This window comes from Piliocolobus tephrosceles, chromosome 10 (assembly GCF_002776525.5).
Source record: "Piliocolobus tephrosceles isolate RC106 chromosome 10, ASM277652v3, whole genome shotgun sequence".
NCBI classification, from domain to species: Eukaryota; Metazoa; Chordata; class Mammalia; order Primates; family Cercopithecidae; genus Piliocolobus; species Piliocolobus tephrosceles.
In genome coordinates, this window is record NC_045443.1 from 23,853,691 (window position 1) to 23,872,824 (window position 19,134).

General features: G+C 33.6%; 1 protein-coding gene across 7 annotated transcripts in view; it reads right to left on the reverse strand.

Moving 5' to 3' along the window:
• Nucleotides 1-19,134, reverse strand: part of SOX5 (SRY-box transcription factor 5) — a 1,029,303-nt gene that overhangs the window by 45,416 nt on the left and 964,753 nt on the right. For all 7 annotated transcript variants that reach the window (XM_031936285.1, XM_031936283.1, XM_031936282.1 and 4 more), the window contains one exon: nt 1,433-1,610. In XM_031936285.1, coding sequence (XP_031792145.1) covers nt 1,433-1,610 — 178 coding nt within the window. The remainder of the gene's footprint in view (nt 1-1,432; nt 1,611-19,134) is intronic.

Below are 19,134 nucleotides of genomic sequence, written 5' to 3' on the forward strand. Positions count from 1 at the left end.
TTTTTGGTGGACTTATTTGCTCTCCTGTGTTCAACCACCTCATCAAGGAATAATTTCCGTATCTAAAATTCTAGCACCTCTTTTACCTATGAGGCTTATATTTCCAGCTTCTTCCTGAACATGCCTACCTAAATAGTTCCTTGTGCTTCAAATTCAACATATATTACATGTTTATGTCTTCTCCCAAACCTGCTCCAATTCTGGGCTCCCCTTTAATTGTTAATAGAGGCATAATAATCCTTGTTATTTCATAAATTCAAAATTCTAGTTTCCTCTGTCTACAACTTGACCTTTACCAGATATATTCTATTGTGACTGAATTATGTCAATTCTTCCTTAATTAATATCTTTTTAATCAATTCTCTCCTTTATCACTGCTTATTTCTATCTCATGTAACTTATTCTTGCCCTACACCTAAACAATGGTTTCCTGAATTCCAACATCATTCTGCCATCTCATCCTTTCAGCGTTGGCTGTGATCACTTTCCACCACACATTTTTTCTACAGTCTAGACAAATCAGTGCATTTCTCAAAAATATGCTATTTCACTTTGTGATTTTTTTCTTACTGTCTAGAATGCCTAGTGATCTATCTCTTCTTCAAGGCTCAGTTTGAATTAAGATATATCTAATTCATACTCTTCTGTAGTCCTTCCCAGACAGAATCCAACAATCTCCTCTCTTTGTAGAATTTTATATGTGCTCTGCAATAGCACTTATTACAGCTGACTTATACCATAGAATGAATGACTTTCCTTTAACTAAACCATGAGCTCCTTGAGGGCTGGCCTCCTTAAAAATTGAATAAAAATAATAAAAATGTCAATAAATCTGTGTTGAAATCAGTATATACAGTCTGATTTATGTATGCTGAAATTAAAATCACTGAATTTTTCAAAGTCAGCTTATAAAAGTGTTTTCTACTATTTTGTTTACTCTACTGAATTTACAATTATACAGAATTGAAGCTATCCACTCTTTATAATACTTTGGTGTTTGCAAATAATCCTCAAGCAGAATGAAAGTGAACAAACTTCACATCCTTATGGTTGACTGATGATAGAGGCAAAATGCATTTTATCATAATGTATACTTTGTGCAATTCACACAAAAAATGGAAATTTCAATGACGTAAAAGGTAAGTCACCTAACAATAACATTCTGGAACCATCACTGCTCACTGCAATTAGTCATTTAGTCTTCTTTTTGTATTGTATGGACATAGTTAGAAATATAGGTATAACCTACACGATTAGATTTTCAGGGGGGCATTATAACTTAGACTTTAGTGTGAAATTTCATTTGCATGTTTAAAACGGACCTAGATGAACTCAAGCCATGTATAGAGTGTGTGTGATGTGCCATTTAAAGTCGATTCCATTCAATAGCCATAAACAGAAAATCAGCAAGAACAAAAGAAACAGAACTTACCTATTGTGCTAACTCTGGCTGAAGGGCTAGCTAACGCTGCTGGGACAGAGGCTTTGAGGGGGCCTGCCCCACTGTTTATTCTCAGAGCTGGCATGTGGGGAGAGGTGGGTGATGTGGGTGATTTGCCATCAGAGGTCTTGGGTTTAGCTGATAGGTTCAGTGGCTGTGCCACTTCATCCTGCAATGATCATTAGAACATGAGCTGTGATAAGGAAAGGCTGATCAAAAATGCCTAGAAAAAAACAGGTATGCAGCCTGTCATTTCCCATCAAATTACTCTACCAATCAGTGATCTTAACATTCATCCTGAACATTACAGCATTTGGTTAACTGCCAACATAATGTCTCCTTCAACTACACATTCCAAATACCTTTCGTATAAGAGAAAATACATGTGTACTCAACTATCCACAGAAAGTAGATAATTTTTGTAACCTGTAAGAAATATTCTTAAAAAGCTACTCTTGGTACTATATTCATTTGTATTGAGAGACATTATACATTAAATTTGAATTATGATGTAGGTAGGTTTTTTTTTTTTTTTTTTAATCTCCAAAGAAAAGGGGTTGGATCTGATGCATGTTTGTACCCTGGTGCCTAGGCAGAGCACCTGGAACACCCATGATGGAGGACCACAGATAGTTGTGTGCCTCCGATCAGAACTGCTCTCCAAATTCAACACACACACAAGAAAATTTCTAACTTTCTTAGAAAATAATCCTTTCTCCCTAGGTTTTGCAGAAACACCTTTGCAGTTGATCTAAAAATGAAAAGAAACATAATTAACATAACCCTAATATGTACAACTTATTTATATGTCATACTGTTCTAAACACTAAACAAACACCATGTTTTCAAAATCCAGATTTGTTTTCCAGGTTTTTCTTTTAGTATACTATATGTGTCATGAAGATCATGTGATCAGTTCAGCATGGTTGATGATTTCCAGCTGTTCTATGGTTTAACAGGTCAAAACACAGTTTATACTCAATTTTAAATCGTTCTCTTAGGTAATTTCATACATGAGACTTATGGATACAGTATCATGAAAATTTATATCACATCATATATGAATATAAGAATGAGATAATATTAACATTATATAACTTTTTAAGTTGGAAATTGAAAAGGTTATTTTGTTCCTTTCCTGTGCTCTAACATTGGAATATCGTGCCACTTGTTTATATATCAATGTTTACAATATACAAAATTTTACATTAATATTATTGTAGAATAAAAATTTAGTTTCCACTTAGCTATTTCATGAGTTAAGAACATAAAATATTTACCAATAACAGGATGATCTGTTGAAAGTAGAAAAATTTTTAATCAAATGGGGTAGTCATGTGACATTAAAGTGTATGTTAATTACTGTATACAAAAGTTTAATGCACAGTTTTACCAAAAGAACCACTGAAATAAATCACTTTACAAAATGGTTAAATGGTAAAATATGACATCAATTTCAAGTTTATATATATACACACACACACACACACACACACACATATACACACACACATTTTTTTTAATTTTTTTTTTTTTTTTTTTGAGATGGAGTCTTGCTCTGTTGCCCAGGCTGGAGTGCAGTGGTGCAATCTTGGTTCATTGTGATCTCCGCCTCCCAGTTCAAGTGATTCTCCTGCCTCAGCCTCCTGAGTAGCTGGGACTACAGGTGCACACCACCATGTCTGGCTAATTTTTGTATTTTTAGTAGAGACGGGGTTTCACCATGTTGGCCAGGCTAGTCTTGAACTCCTGACCTCAAGTGATCTGCCTGCCTTGGCCTCCCAAAGTGCTGGGATTACAGGTATGAGCCATGGCGCCTGGCATCAAGTCTATATTTTTAAGTGGTTTAATATTATTAGATTATTATTTGATTCTGTGGTTATGTGCACTTAAGAATCCCATGAACAGACTAGGAAAAAAATTACTCTTGTAATACATCTTATTTCAGTTTATATTGTTTGTTTCAGTAAAAGAAATTTTGAAAATTCATGAGATAATTCAAATTAGCAATCTTCTATGATGTCAGATACGTAAGAAATTAAAGATGATTATACCAAATCTATATTGATTCATAGGATCTTGACAGGAAATCAAATAATTCCATGATTGATGCAACATATAATTTGGAGAAGTTTACTTTAGCATTTTAAAAACTACAGGGGCAATGGCCAGGTGCAGTGGCTCACACCTATAATCCCAGCACTTTGAGAGGCCAAGGCAGGCAGATCACAAGGTCAGGAGATTGAGACTATCCTGGCCAACATGGTGAAACCCCATCTCTACTAAAAATACAAAAAGTTAGCTGAGCATGGTAGCACGCATCTGTAGTCCCAGCTACTCAGGAGGCTGAGGCAGGAAAATCACTTGAACTGGGGAGGCTGAGGCTGCAGTGAGTGAGATCGTGCCACTGCACTCCAGCCTGGGCAATAGAGTGAAACCGTGTCAGAAAAAAAAAAAAAAAAAAAAAAAAGCTATAGGGGCAATATTATCCCTAAATTGTTCAATCTGAAACATGACCTGTTCAACCATAATCTCTATATATGATGTCATAATTGGCAGCAATATGGAAGTATTGTATCCTCACATTTTAATCTAGTATGAATGAATACTTCTCAAAATGTGGTTCACAGACTAGCACCATAAGCACACCTGGGAACTTGTTAGAAAGGCAAATTCTCCATCATAGAATCTCAGAAGATGGGTCCAGCAACCTGTGTTTAACAAGTATTCATTCCCAGGTGATTCTGATGTACACTTAAGCGTAAGAGCCACTGCCTCATCTATTAATAATATAAAGGGAGACTATTGAAAAAGTTTTATTAGACTTCCAAAGCCTTTAAAAAGCTTCTTCTGTATAAGAAGATAACATTAAAAATATGTAATATTACCTCAGTGTTTAAAATATAATTGGGACATATCATATGCTAATAATGGAAACATTCATATGCATAATAAATTGAATGTTACTGAGATTCCATGGGACAATAAAGATTAGAATCCAGATCTACTCTTGGTCATTTAAGCCTAAAATCCTGACTGTCAGGGACTTTACTATTTACTACCCAGCTGTAAATATTCCAGGCACTGTTTTCCCCTCTCAATGTAGTACCTGTTTACTACCTTCTGTGTGAAACTGACTTCTGTCATGACGCCTTTAGAACTTCTTTTTGACATCATCATAACTCTTGCAAAAGTTTCGGGAGATGCTTGGATCAAAGATGGCTGTTTTACTTGAATGTGAAGAAAAGAAAAAGAAACAAAACAAAAAAAGCAAAACAAAGCAAAGAAAAGAGAAGGACTGTATTCCCAGAGTTGGAACAGGGAAGATTTTTATGAGCAGAGAGGAAACACAGTGTGAGTGTATAGTGAGGGGGGGAATGGTGGTATTGATGAAGATGATGTGGATGTGGGTGCTGATGGGATGAAGTTTCGTATGTCTTAGTTTTAAGCACTAATAACTATTATATGCCCATGCTGAAAGATGACTATTCAAAGCATTTATTAGAGCAAGAGACCCACTGAAACTCTTAGTATGCACCTCCAATCAAGGCAGCACAGATGTCTGAAAGCCAAAAAGTGCAAGGCCCCAAGGACATAATAGAGGTTGACAGTTCCAAAGTTGATATAAATGTCATTCAACATTGCCCTTTCCTTCTCTTCCATTGTGTGACCAGGCTAATGGTATATTAATAAGAACTCACATTCTTGATCTTTATACTGGTAACTGTATACATAATTTTAACCCATTATATGATATTATTTCACAATTTTGTTCTTTTAATAATTTACTACTGAGCTGCTATACCAAATGCCTATTATTTATGAAGAATACAAAAATTACACTAGTTTCCCATTTTATATTAATTATTTTTCATTTGAGTAGATGAAAATTTAAAAATCTTAACTATAAAATGGACATGGACAATTTATTTCTGGAATGCATTCTTATAATATGAATATGTGCAAAAAAAGCTGAAGGTAAGACTTTTCTTTTGTTTTTTACTTGTAATCCTATGTTGGAGAAATTTGAAAGCTTAACATGATTAACCCCTATTCTTACAAATAAAACACACATTTAAACATGTTAAATAAATTACTTATGAATAAAAGGATGTGAGTAATTTTCAAGGTCAAAAATAATTGAAAAAGATACTATTTCTATCAACTACACCATCAAGCAGTGAGCAAAGCAATTTCCTGTTAATTACTTGCCTAATAGTTAAATGAGGTTGCCAATTGGAACTTTTGAAAATAACATATTTCATAATTATTTCATTTATACACAAAGTAAGAGTTAAGAATTTAGTTATCTGCCTAGTAGCTCCAAACTTGTATATCATAAATATAAAGTAAGCATTTATGTTTAAGTAAATGTGTAAGTTAAACAAATTTTAACTAGTAGAAGGCTATAATTTACATTTATAGGGTTCATTATAAATATTCCAAAGAATTTATTTAATCCTCACGACTATGAAGTAATTACTAATCTTGTGGAGGAAAGTAAGGCTTAGAAAGTTCTAATGAAACCCAGGTTTTTGGACTCAACATACAATACTCTTTTAATTTCTGTGACAAATTTAATCTTAAATTTAAAAAGGCATTGATAGAATGTAACTTCTGAAATTCAGTCCTAGCTATATAATTCTGCTACACAATAACTGCATGAAAAATAATATATCTGCAATAAAATGATGTAATACAAACATTTGCCATTTTATACATAAAAAAGTTAAGGCACAAATTCACTTGTCTCGGTGACTTGTTTTGTGCTTCTCTGTCCTCTACGCTATGTAGCATTGAAAATTTCCTTTAATACTAAAGAGTGGTTTGGACTATTCTTTTGGAAAAATCTCAAGAGTTCATGTAGACATGGTACAAGAAAATAATATTTTAGAAGCTCACTCATGATATAACTTCTTCTAATCAATTACTAGGCTAATCTTAGTTTTCTGGGATAGAAGGCAAAGTAAGTAAAATCCAAATAAACATATAGGTCTGGGATGTTCCATTTACATAATTATAGCTACGATAACTTATCTGAAAGCTAACATCTCAATACCAGGTGGTCACAGTAGTAGAAATACTATAGAGGCCTTAATCAGTTAATCCCAGCCAATGACAATTTGCCACACAGATGAAAATAAATTGCATTAAGAATGTGGAACAAATATGTAGCCTTAGATGCACTGAGGGAATACCAATTGTCACCATAAACTTATTCCACATAAAGTTAAACACTATAAAATAAATATACAAAGTTAAAATATATTTCATTTAGTTGGTTTTCAAATAATTTATTCTAGAAGAAAATATGTTACTGTCACATAATTGTATAAAAGTCATAATTTTATAATGTACAAACACCAAATGATTTAGAGAAATCAAACATAATTTAACAAACAGAAAGCAGTCTTAGCAATCCTGGGGTGTTATTTCTCTCTCCCCACTCCTTAGCTTTTCAATTCTTTGTTAAGGAGTTTTAATAGAGAACTAGATAATAGAGATCAAAGCATCCTAGAGAATTCCATTTGTTTCTGTTTCTCTGTTCTTCTTCTCACAACATGGAAATATACCCACATGTAGGTTGCTAGACCACAAAATGCACTACTGAGGACATGCACATGATTAAACCTTTCAGAATTTAAATTTCATCTTTATTTATACCTTTATTCACCTCTTTATTCATTCTCATTATCTAATTGATGATTTGGTTCATTCCATATCACAGGTGTCTCAAAATTCCACTTCCTCAAATATTTACCTAAATTAATTATTGAAAATCAAAATTTATTTGGCAGTTAACACATGTATACCAGTCTAATGGCAACAGATAAGAACAGATACATTTATTCAATCATCCCTACATTCATCCATTTATTATTTATCCAATGGTATTTCAACTATTTATTAATGGTTATTATATGCCAGGCATTAGAAACCCATAAACCAAAGGACATTTAGGCATGGAGCTTTGAGGCTTTTGTTTTACGTGGTCAGTAATAAATTAAGTCCACTTACTTTTTATTTAAAACCTAGATATATATTTAAGTGGAAGTGTGTGTATGTGTTTAAACTTCTTTGAGAACAGTTTGTCTTTATACTCAATATAATGTTTCATTTATAAAAATAATTTGATTCTTCAACAGCCACACAATGATTGAAAATATATATATACGTGTGTGTGTGTGTGTGTGTAAATAAAATTTCAGGCTTGTTCCTCTGCATGATTTGAAAATTGTGATTGTCCCCATGTTTATCATAAATACTCATGTGAAATAAGTAGCAGTAATAACAAATGGGGATGAGTAAAGGCATTCATGAAACATGTTGCAAAATTAATCATGCTGCCGCTATTATCCTCTCTGATGAAATAATCGTATTAACCTAAGTAGGGAAGTTACACGACAGCCTGAATTGTATAATGTGCGCTGTTGCTGCACGTCTCTTCCCTAGCTTGTGCACAACACTCATCCTTTCTCATTCATTTTCTACCTCAATGCACTGCGGGAGCCCTCTTTCACCTCTCCTACCCAAATAAGGCATTTCTTTGCTACTGGTCCATAGAGGCTTACTAGAAGAAACAAAACAAATATCATGAGGATCTACAAAGAGATTGAAATGTACCTGCTCAGCAGAACTTAAAGGAGAAAAGGTTTACGTTTATGTGCAAGAGTCAAAGTAATCTAAGACAAAAATAACTAACAATCTTGAAATTATTTTCCTAGTCCTCAAGGAATTAATAATCCTACTTATGTAGCCATCCCAACTCCTTATTTAATTAGTAGGTTCCTAAAATTCAAGTCTATCATTTTACAAAGCATAGTCTTGAAACCCCTTTTCATGAACAAATGCTTACTTTTAGACTTACAAATTGCAAAATGCCTTGTTAACCAGGCAGAAAGAGCTCCAGGAATTCTTTGATAGGTATGCGTTTGCTTTGTTAATGCTACCATTAGACTTGATGGCCATTTAAATGTAAGTCTTATTTAGCTGAGGGTAATATGTTCTAGCATCTCATTTGGCTTCCTTATTTGCCATTTTACACTTTTGCTTAATGTATACCTGCTTCTTTTAAAAGTAGATGCTAGTAGTGTGGTTGGGGACATGTGCTTCAATGTGGTAATTACATGTTTCTTTACATTTAATTTGCTGGCCCTTAATTAATTTAAAGGTATTCAAAGAGTACCCATCATTTTATTTGCTGTTTAAAATGCCCCCTGCTCACTTTCCCTTAATATCTCAATATTTTCCTTGTTTTCTGACTTTGTTGAATTAATGCCTCAATGCTGTAAATGATACGTGCAAGCACACACATATATTTAAAAATAAATAAAGAATAGTGTGGCTTCTGAAATATCAACTATACTTCACATTCCCTTTTTTTTTTTTTTTTTGAGATGGAGTCTCGCTCTGTCGCCAAGGCTGGAGTGTAGTGGCGCGATCTCAGCTCACCGCAAGTTCCGTCTCCCGGTTCACGCCATTCTCCTGCCTCTGCCTCCTGAGTAGAGACGGGGTTTCACTGTGTTAGCCAGGGTGGTCTTGATCTCCTGACCTCGTGATCCACCCACCTAGGCCTCCCAAAGTGTTGGGATTACAGGCGTGAGCCACCGTCCCTGGCCCCACATTCACTTTTTAATTTCAAAAATTGCCTTGAATTAATCCAAATAATGCCATACCATTCCTTTTTACATTTTCCTTCCTTCTCTTTTAATATTTATTCTCCTTTCCCTTTAAGATCTCTAATTTAGCTTTTGAATTTTTCATTTTAGACTATCTAATCTTTCTTACTTTTTATTTCCAAAATGTCCTAAAAATACAGCATATAAATACAGTTTCCATATATTTACGAAGAATAATGTCATATTAGAAGACATTTAACCTACCATATCACATGAAAACCCACTCATAGAAATTCCACAGAGTAAGTTTTTCTAACTATACTTGAAAAGAGGAAGAATGGGAGGAATACACGTGTCAACAATAATGTGTGATGAGAACAGTTATATTTATAACATGAGCCAGTAGGAAATGTATGGTGTTTCCAATTCAACTTTGTTTAACCTCTGGTCCCCAGACAACTTCAAATTCCCAATAATAATGGTTATTTTGTCCTATAGTGTTCATTACAGCTGGATGATTGCTGTTATCTTTTGAAATGATTAACAGTTCTTCTACCAAGAGGCTAAAAGGAAGCATAGAGCAGTAAGAATTGATGTTAATAATCACACCAGTTCCTCTTTTTAACCTCTAAATGTAAATCTCCAAAAGCTTTTCGAAATGCTTTAGAGAAATTAAGGAGTTGGTCGCTCTTGTACAAGAAAATGTAATGTGTTTTTGACACCACCTGGTAAGTCCTTAAATTTATCATTACAAAGCATTTGTCATTGTTGCTTTCCTGTTAGTTCCACTTGAAGATCTGTATAAAAACATAAGCCAAGAACTACAAAACTGTTAAATGATGGAATAGATTCATTAAAAAAAAAGTAAAACAGGAGCTCACAGAGCAATACAACTTTATAAAACAAAGAAATGGAAGTCATGCTGATCAAATTCTACTATCATCTCTATGTTGGAAATGGCATTTCCACCTGAACCTAAATGTACAAAATGAGCACATCAGCATCTCTACTGGAATCTACAAAAGGAATTACTATCAAAAGGAAAGCAGAACAATATAACATCATCAAAGCAAATCAGTGGTAGAAGGTTTGATCCACTGGAGTCATATAAAAGAGAAGTAAAAATACCACATGAAGACATGGATAGCCCATTGAGGCGGGGGAAGAAAAACTGATGAAAATATTAATGAAACACTGATGAACTTGAAACAAAACAAAATGAAACACTTTGAAGGACTCTCAGAGGGCTCCAAAATTCCTTTTCAAAATATATATCTATGGCTCTCTGAGAGATTTATGTTTTCTCAGACCTTTGAAAAGTTTGGTCTGGTTATATGCAGATATACCATCTTTAGATAGCAACCTGGCAGAATGGGAGAAATAATAGAAAGCATCATTATGCATAAGTCATTTATTATGAGCTCCAATTAATTACATCAAAGAGTCATTCCCAGTGCTCACAAACATGCATGCACAGCTCCTATGGCACAAATCCCCAACAGTCTGGTGAACCCACTATAACTGACTGTTTAATGAGTAATGACAGTTACGACAATTAACTGATATAAACCATGCATTGGTTTATATTTGGGAGATGAGTGAAGGCCAAATTGTCTAAGGCACAGAACTTTGGAGAAGGACAGGTGTGTAGGGGTGTGTGTGTGTGTGTGTGTGTGTGTGTGTGTTTAATGGATTAGACATTAGAATGAAACACGAAGCAAGAAAAGGCTAGGGAAGCCTAAGTCAGCACCCTAGTGTTATTGACTGTAACATTCATATCACTGTATTTCATTTTATTGTGTTGTTTTCTTGAATTGTTGATGGCTAAATAATCAAATTTCTTTAAGAAAATAAATAATCAAATACTTTAAGAAAACTTTCCTTTTTAAATTGTTCTGAGTATACTCTTTACACCCACATATACCTTGAATATAAAAAAATTTACTAAATACTATTAACTACTAAATGTTTAATGGATAGTGGAGATTAATGAATAACTCAATTAATTCAAAGTTTTTCCTATTGTTTTTATTATAGCATTTCAAAAGTTATTTACCTTTATGTATGATGCACATACACATCCAGCAAATGTTACTTTGACTTGTGAATAATAGGAACATATGCAATATCAAAATGTATCCCTCTATATTTTAATCTCTTGTAATGAATTCTCCTCACCACTTGAATTTCAGTTCTTCTCAGTCTTCAGAACTTTGCTCCCTAGCTTTCCTCTTAAGAGTTGAAAGTTTGATGTCCCTGGAACTCACTGCTTTCTACTCAGAGATGTCTGCTAAGAAAGCCACTGTCAGGAACTACTTAGCCACAGGCTTCCTCCTATTCGTGTAACTTGAGTCTTGACTAGGTCAGTACATCCAAACTACAACTCTTTTCATTCCATTCATTACAGATAGAGAAAAAGGGGCAGTCATTGAAGACAAAAGGTAAAAAGTCCAAAAATAAGTAAAAATAAAATTTAAATGCAAAACTCACTTCTCGTACCCTACTTGCTTTAACCTAGACTGAGATCTACTCCTCAGGTTAAGAGCAGTACAGTAATAGTGATATAGGAGTTAGTAAGAAATTATTTAGGCAGTTAGTGAGGATAAAGGAGTTCTCAGTGGAATTTTCCTTTAATAAAAAGCAGCCCCTAAAACATTTCTAACAAAAAGCAGCCCGACAAATCAAACTGCAAGCATAGATAAGCAAGCTAGAAGCTTGCAGAGGTAAATGCCGGCAGCGATGCCAGAAGCCAGGTACCTTCAACATGGAGAATATCTCCTCCCTTTTCTTTGTCCCTGTGTGAGTGTCAGGGTCCCTGCCAGATAAACTCTATTTGCATAATAAAAGATTCACAGACTATGTAAATGGCACACCTGACACTGGGCAAAGCAATCTCCTGGGCCCTATGTAAATCAAATACGACCTCCTCAAACCCCTCTGTAAAATGGACCACATCTCTTTCCAAACCCAGAAACCCGCTTGAGCGTCCCCTTCCTCCGCAGGAGGAAGTGCTCTCACTCGTTCGTCCCCTTCCGCCGCAGGAGGAAGTGCTCTCACTCTCTCTCTCTCCTTTCTTTTGCCTATTAAACTTTCTGCTCTTAAACCCACGCCGTGTGTATGTGTCCGCAGTTTTGCTCTCCTTAGCACAAGATCACGAACCTTGAGTATTTCCCCAGACAACAAGGCCACTTAATTAGCAATTTTTCTTTATGAACACAAAATTAGAACAGTTGTGCCATCTACCCCTGTCTCTTCTTTTTCCCCCAAGTGGTGGGTTAATTCTTTAATTTGTTACACAAACACTATTCCCAAGAGAGTGATAGGTCATGAGAGAGAAGAAATTTATACACTAGAAGATAAAACATTTTAAGGCAATGTAAGTGACTAGGAAACTTCGATAGTGAAATGAATATCATTATGATTTATCTAAAACAATGTCATGAAGGAAGAGTTTTACGGGGAAAAAAATTTCTTGCATTTCATTTCATTTGGATTATTTAGATTGAATTCTGTCACTAAACTGATTGACTCTTGGATTTGAATTTTGGATGTTAGGTGTTTAATTTTTTTTAACTTTTCATAAAGTTATCAATTCCTTATTCTGTGAATCCTTAGACCACCTTTTTTGTTTTTCTTGAAGAGTCTGAAGACTTACAAAAATATATCAAGGGCATGAGTTGTTGGAAGATTCAGTCTCAAAAATTTGCTTTTTGGATTAGATGAATTTTTACTAGAAATGACCTAAAGAGTATTTTCCCCTCCTCAACATATACATCAAATCAATTATTTGTCATTATGATTGACTTAAACTGTTTTTTCCTTTTTTCTTCTAATTAACCTATTAATGAATAAATAAAAGGCACAGTATAAGTCCATTTGAATACAAGAATTATACATTATATATTTTTTACATATTTTTACCTGAGAACTTCTCCCTACGCCAAAAGAAATGCTAATTTTATAATGCAATTTTGTCATGGAGAGAGCTAGTTTTTAAAAAAGAAATAAATGCTTAAAGCCCAATACCCTATTTGTTACACAAACATTTTGAAGAGTAAGTTAAACATTAAAAAACTATGAAAGTATGTTTAGTGGGTTTCATAACCTAAAAACTTCTAACTTTTAAAAATAATTTAAATTATTATATAGCAGTTCACTTTTCAGGGCTGATTTTCAAACACAATTTACTCCTTGACATCTAAATTTTACAAGTTACAAAACATCTTCATATATTTTATTTTATTCTTACAGCAAGAATACGAGATATCATCAACCCCACTTCACAGATAAAGAGAACGAGGTTGAAGATATTCAAAAATTTGCTAACAGTCATACCTTTAAGAAGCCTTGGACTTGAACCCAAGTCACAGAGGTGTAAGCTTAGGCAACTTTTCAAAGCTGCTTCTCTATTATTTAAATGCCAATAGGAAAAATAACCATTAAGTAATAATTTCTTTGAAAACTTAGACTGCAATCACATAATTTCTTTTTAATTCTGAAGAATTTTTTTTTTACCCCATAGATAGGGGCCTTGTAATGCTCAATTTGAGTAATACTGGTCGAGACCCTCACAAAATTTTTATGACACTAAATCATGAAGTATTTTAACAAAGTAACTATAATAAATTCAAGATGTATTCAGAATCCTAAAATTTATATCAAAAGAATACATATTTCAAATAAACACCATGAATATCCTTAACACTATTATTCATATAGACCTATTTGCCTTCAACTTAATACACATGTCAATTTATATACTTCCAATTCCTTTCCAGTCACTTGGAGAGGAACTAATACTGCAAGAGATGAAGGAGAGGATGGAAAAGACCTTTAGCCCACTTACTGGCTCAGCCAAAGGCTACAAATCCATTCCAGGTTTATTTCAAATGAATTGTGTCAAAGGTTACCCACCGGCCATTTTATGGTGATTTATAGCTGATGTCTGCGAATCTCCTTTATTTTAATGACAACCTCAATAGAGTCATTAAGGCATTCTTTGTCTTCATGGCAGTGACCAGGAGAGAACTGATGTCTTATAAAGAATTCCAAGGGGTGATGACTATTTATACAGAATGTCAGTTAAGGCCAGTTTTTATGTTGTGCTCTGAAGACAAAATACTTTTTCTCAACATATTAAAGATGCTTTGCTTGATGATATATTCTGCCTATTGATACTATAATGTTAAATTCAAGGTATGGGTCAAAGAAAATTCAAATAAAGATGAAAAGGCTTAGAACTGAGCATCAGGTAAGAGTTTGATCTTAATTATAACGATTTTGAATTTGTATTAAAGCTCTCACATCATAACGATTCTTAAGTGTCTATACTGAGTTAAGCATGTCATGAAGCATGAGGAATTGCAAGATTGATTTATCAGATATTCATTTAAGAAACAGTCAACTAAAATAATTAATGTGTAGTGAAACTCAGCTGTAATGCTCCTTGTTTAATTTTTCCCAGCCCATAACATTAAAAGAATAATACATTTAACAGTCTGAATTCCATAAAAGACTTTATATAGTAACTCTAATGACATCATTACAGAAGAGTTTTCATCACACCTTTTAGAATGAATTAAAGAGAAAGAATGAGTATATTTGCCATAGATTTTATCTTATTTTGAATGTTGCTTTGGTCCATTACATTGCCAGATAAAATTGATCTGTATTCTTGATTATTATAGTATGGGATAGCACACACACACACACACACGTACACATATAAATATATGGTCATGTACTGTATAGGAACACCAACATTTTGGTCAACCATAGACTGCCTGTATGACAGTGGTCCCGTAAGATTATACTACTATATTTTTACTGTACCTTTTTTATGTTTAGATACACAAACACCATTTTGTTACACCTGCCTAAACTATTCAGTAGAGTAACATACTGTACAGGTTTGCAGCCTAGAAGCAATAGGTTGTATCATGTAACCTAAGTGTGTAGTAGTCTATACCATCTAGGTTTGTATAAGTATATGCTATGATGTTTATGCAACAATGAAATCACCCAATAACACATTTCTTAGGACATATCCCCATCATTGTGTGTGTGACTATACATACATATAATATATCCATACATATAATATAAATGAATATGTCTTTGTGTGGGTGGGAAGTTTCTCTGCCACTTTTGAGAACTTTTTTTGGCATAAAAGAGAAGCAGAGAAAAATAACCTTACAAAATGAAAGAAAATTTTTTCCCTCCTAAAACTTTATTTGAACTATCAAGTAAACAATATAACAAAACTGAACACTATTTGTATAGGCTGGGTCTTTCATTTCAGGATCGACTTGATTCTTCAGCAGCTTGCGTAAGGGAGGTCACTCACTTAAAGATGTATTCATAGTATACTAACTCACGGAGGTAATGCATAAAACAGAATGCCCATTAATTCATTTATACATGACCTAAATATCGCTGAGTTTCCTACAGTACACCTTTTCTAATTTCAAGATATCTATAAAAGCCAACTTCACAATCAGAACCAGGGCAAAAAGATGTAAATGGTGAATACTTTATTCAAAGCACAGTAAGGGCTGGGAAGTAAGGCATGGTTCACTATAGATAATATCTCTCCAGTGATCAAAGGTTCATATTTCCTAAATCCAGTATATTTTACCTAGACTGACAAGTTAAATAAGAACAAATCTTACTTTTAAATTGCATAATCTTTTTGTATAAATAACATTGTTTCATTTCTCTTAGGTACAATCTTATTCTACTCATATTGCATTATCTTCCAATGATCCAAACCATTGACCTTTGATAATTTATTTATTCTTCTAAAAGAAGTACAGCATTAATTACATGCCAAGTATTGTGCTTGGTGCTAAGGATGATTAAGCTATAATCCCTACCCTCATGGGACTCAGGATCATACAAGGGAAGACAAGTACAATGAAGTATTATAAGGGTGCTTTGATAGTATTCAAGGAGTATGTGTTTGTGCAGTGGGGTGACATATGATGTAATAGCCAATTCTATTTAGAATTCTATGTAGAAATGATGGTTTAAATGGATATTATATTACTAGTGGTGCTAAAAAAGAGAGAAAAGTGAAGTGAACAGGGCAGAAACAACCCAGAGAAGTCCAGTGTCACAAACATAGGCAAAAAGAAGTGAAATCGCATGATACCTGAGAAAGTGATTTCGTTTGAAGTATACATTTTTGGAACTGGGAGAAAGGCAGAAGTATTAATTAGCCTAGTGAGGTAGGTGGGGCTAGATTGCAGAATGCCATGATAAGGAGGTCAGACTTCATGTGTTACACACTTGTATCTTTACATTTTCATTCTTCTTAAATTCACTCCCAAAGTTCTACAGATGTATTACACTCAACCTTGTTTCTTTCTCCAAAATTCAGGTAAAATCCAACCTTTTATTCGTTCATAACTATGTGTCCTTGCACAGACTGTTTCCATTTTACTTCAAAAACCTTCTAAATGTCACATCTTCTGGAACCCTTTTGCTTATTCTCCTATTTCTCCCCGGGTTATGTTACCAACTTTCTTCCTTACCTCCATATTATTCTTTGAATAGCACTTAGCCTACAGTATTTTAATTGTTGGCTTACTTGTTTGTTTTCCCCATTACATTGTACTATGTGTTAATTGCTGTTCTTTTTTTATTCTACCAAAGTGTCCAGCATATTAGAGGTGCTCAAAAGGTTTACTGAAGAATCCTTTATAGAAGTTGTTTTGACATTTCTAAAAGTAACTCTAGAAACTTCATCTATGAATAACAGTCATTACATGATTTTTAAAAATTTATATAAACAACATATTGCTTTGTTTCAAGCAAAATGTAAAGTCTCTTGCTAGGAACAGATCAACAACATGTCTCTTTCCCACAGAAAACATTCTCATCTCTCCTTACCCAATAGAAGATAACTCATTTATGACAAGTTATATTTGATTAACTATCTATTCTAAGTGGATCTTGGTTTTTAAAGCAGGACTCAAATATATTTTGAAAAAACATATTTTTAAAAATCATATTTCTTTTTGTCTTATTAAATTCTCAATGTCTTATTTTATATGCCCATATTCTAAAAAAATATAGCTATACAAAACTCCAAAGTTCACCTTAACAATAGCTAGAAAGCAATTACTGCAGTTAAAAAAAACTTTATACAGACACATTCTCTTAGATTGTGTTGTATTCATAAGTATAATTTTGCAAAGATTGAAAGAGTGAAAACTATATTACAAACTATAATAACTAGGGTTCAATTCATATTAAGATTTATTATTATAACATAAACATTAATCAAGTGTATATTTGTTAAGAGCTTATTAGGGGCCAGCTATTTAAATTTTAATAGATAGAAGACATGTTTCTAATGTGATCCATCCTATAGAATTGATACCTCCTTCACTTATTTTGTTGTAACTCCATCAATTATAGTCCCAGATAGAATAGATCAGAATTCTAGTTCAGTGCAACTTAATGAATGCTAATAGAAAAAGATAAGCAAAACCAAAACAAACACAAATTACCTAGAGGTTCTTTTAAAATGGGATCAGAATCATCATTTTTTTAGATAAATGACAGCATTATTTGCATGAAAACTGGCACTAAAAATTCCATCATTTGACCCAAAATTCTTGTCTTGCCCTGTATTCATGTAGGGTTGACCTAAATATTGAGCTCCCACTGATTTAAAATGAAACTTTGATCCTCAGAAGAGTTGCATAGAGAAGTATAGAAAACACAAATCTGTACCTATTTAAAGACATTCCTGTTGCTGTCATAATGCTTCTTAAAACATACTTCACAACAGTATTTTTTTTCTTATGTTATTTTAAGTGCTACTGGAAATACCACAAGAGAAGAATTTTTGTAGTATTTCATCCTTTCTATTTCTGGTCTCTATTTTTCTCCTATTTATGAAATATCTACACTGCCAAAAGTCATCAAAATTGTAAAGCAAATTATAACAGCTCAAATTATATAAAAAAGTACAAAAAAATAAGATTATTTGGTTTTTAAAAGGTCCAATTTAAATGAAAGTCTCCCACAGAATCCCAATGCTGGAAATTGGCCTTGCAAGCACTACAACAGAGCTTTAAGAAAATATAATTTGTGGTTTCATGAAAATGTGAGGTTATTAGACTTTTTTGGTATTGGCCAAAAATTTGAGAGAAAATATATTTTTATCTATTTGAGTATACATTGTTTCTTTCATATTATTCTGATAAGACCAGAAAAATGAAAATTCTCTTTATTTTCTATAAATTTTGAGGTCTGATCCTTATCTTTTAAAAAACCCAAATCATAAAACATATTTCTTAAACTGTTGGGTTCTGAAAATGTCACCCAATGGAATCAGCTAGTTCACATTTGAAAATGCAACTGCTAAAAGCTGTGGGATATTGCAATTTAAGTCCTGCAGCTCACAAGGTGAAGTGTGTAATTCTAAGAAGCATCAAAAGATACTATCTATAAGGAGATTCAGGACTAGAAGAGGAGCACGTTCTTCCCATTACAACCTGGTATATAACTGGGGTTTAGAGAAATTCCTACCTATTCTTAATATTTAGAAACTTCTATTTTTCAAGCAGCAGTCTGACAATCAGGTTCTTAGCAATATTCAATAATTCTGAACCACTGAGAGTGCATGTTTCAAATTTAATATTTATAAGTTTGAAGATTTCAATGAGCAAAATTCTTATTTCAGTATAGACAAAATTTTAAATATATATTCAATTTAAATAAGAGATATAAGATTACTCTGGGCTGGCCGTGGTGGCTCATGTCTGTAACCCCAGCACTTTGGGAGGCCGAGGCGGGTGGATCACCTGAGGTCAGGAGTTGGAGACCAGCCTGACCAACATGGTGAAACCCCATCTCTACTAAAAATACAAAAATTAGCTGGGTGTGCTGGCAGGCGCCTGTAGTCCCAGCTACTGGGGAAGCTGAGACAGGAGAATTGTTTGAACCTGGGAGGCAGAGGTTGAAGTGAGCCGAGATTGAGCCACTGAACTCCAGCCTGGGCGACAGAGCTAGACCCCATCTCAAAAAAAAAAAAAAAAAAAAAAAAAAAAAAAAAAAAAA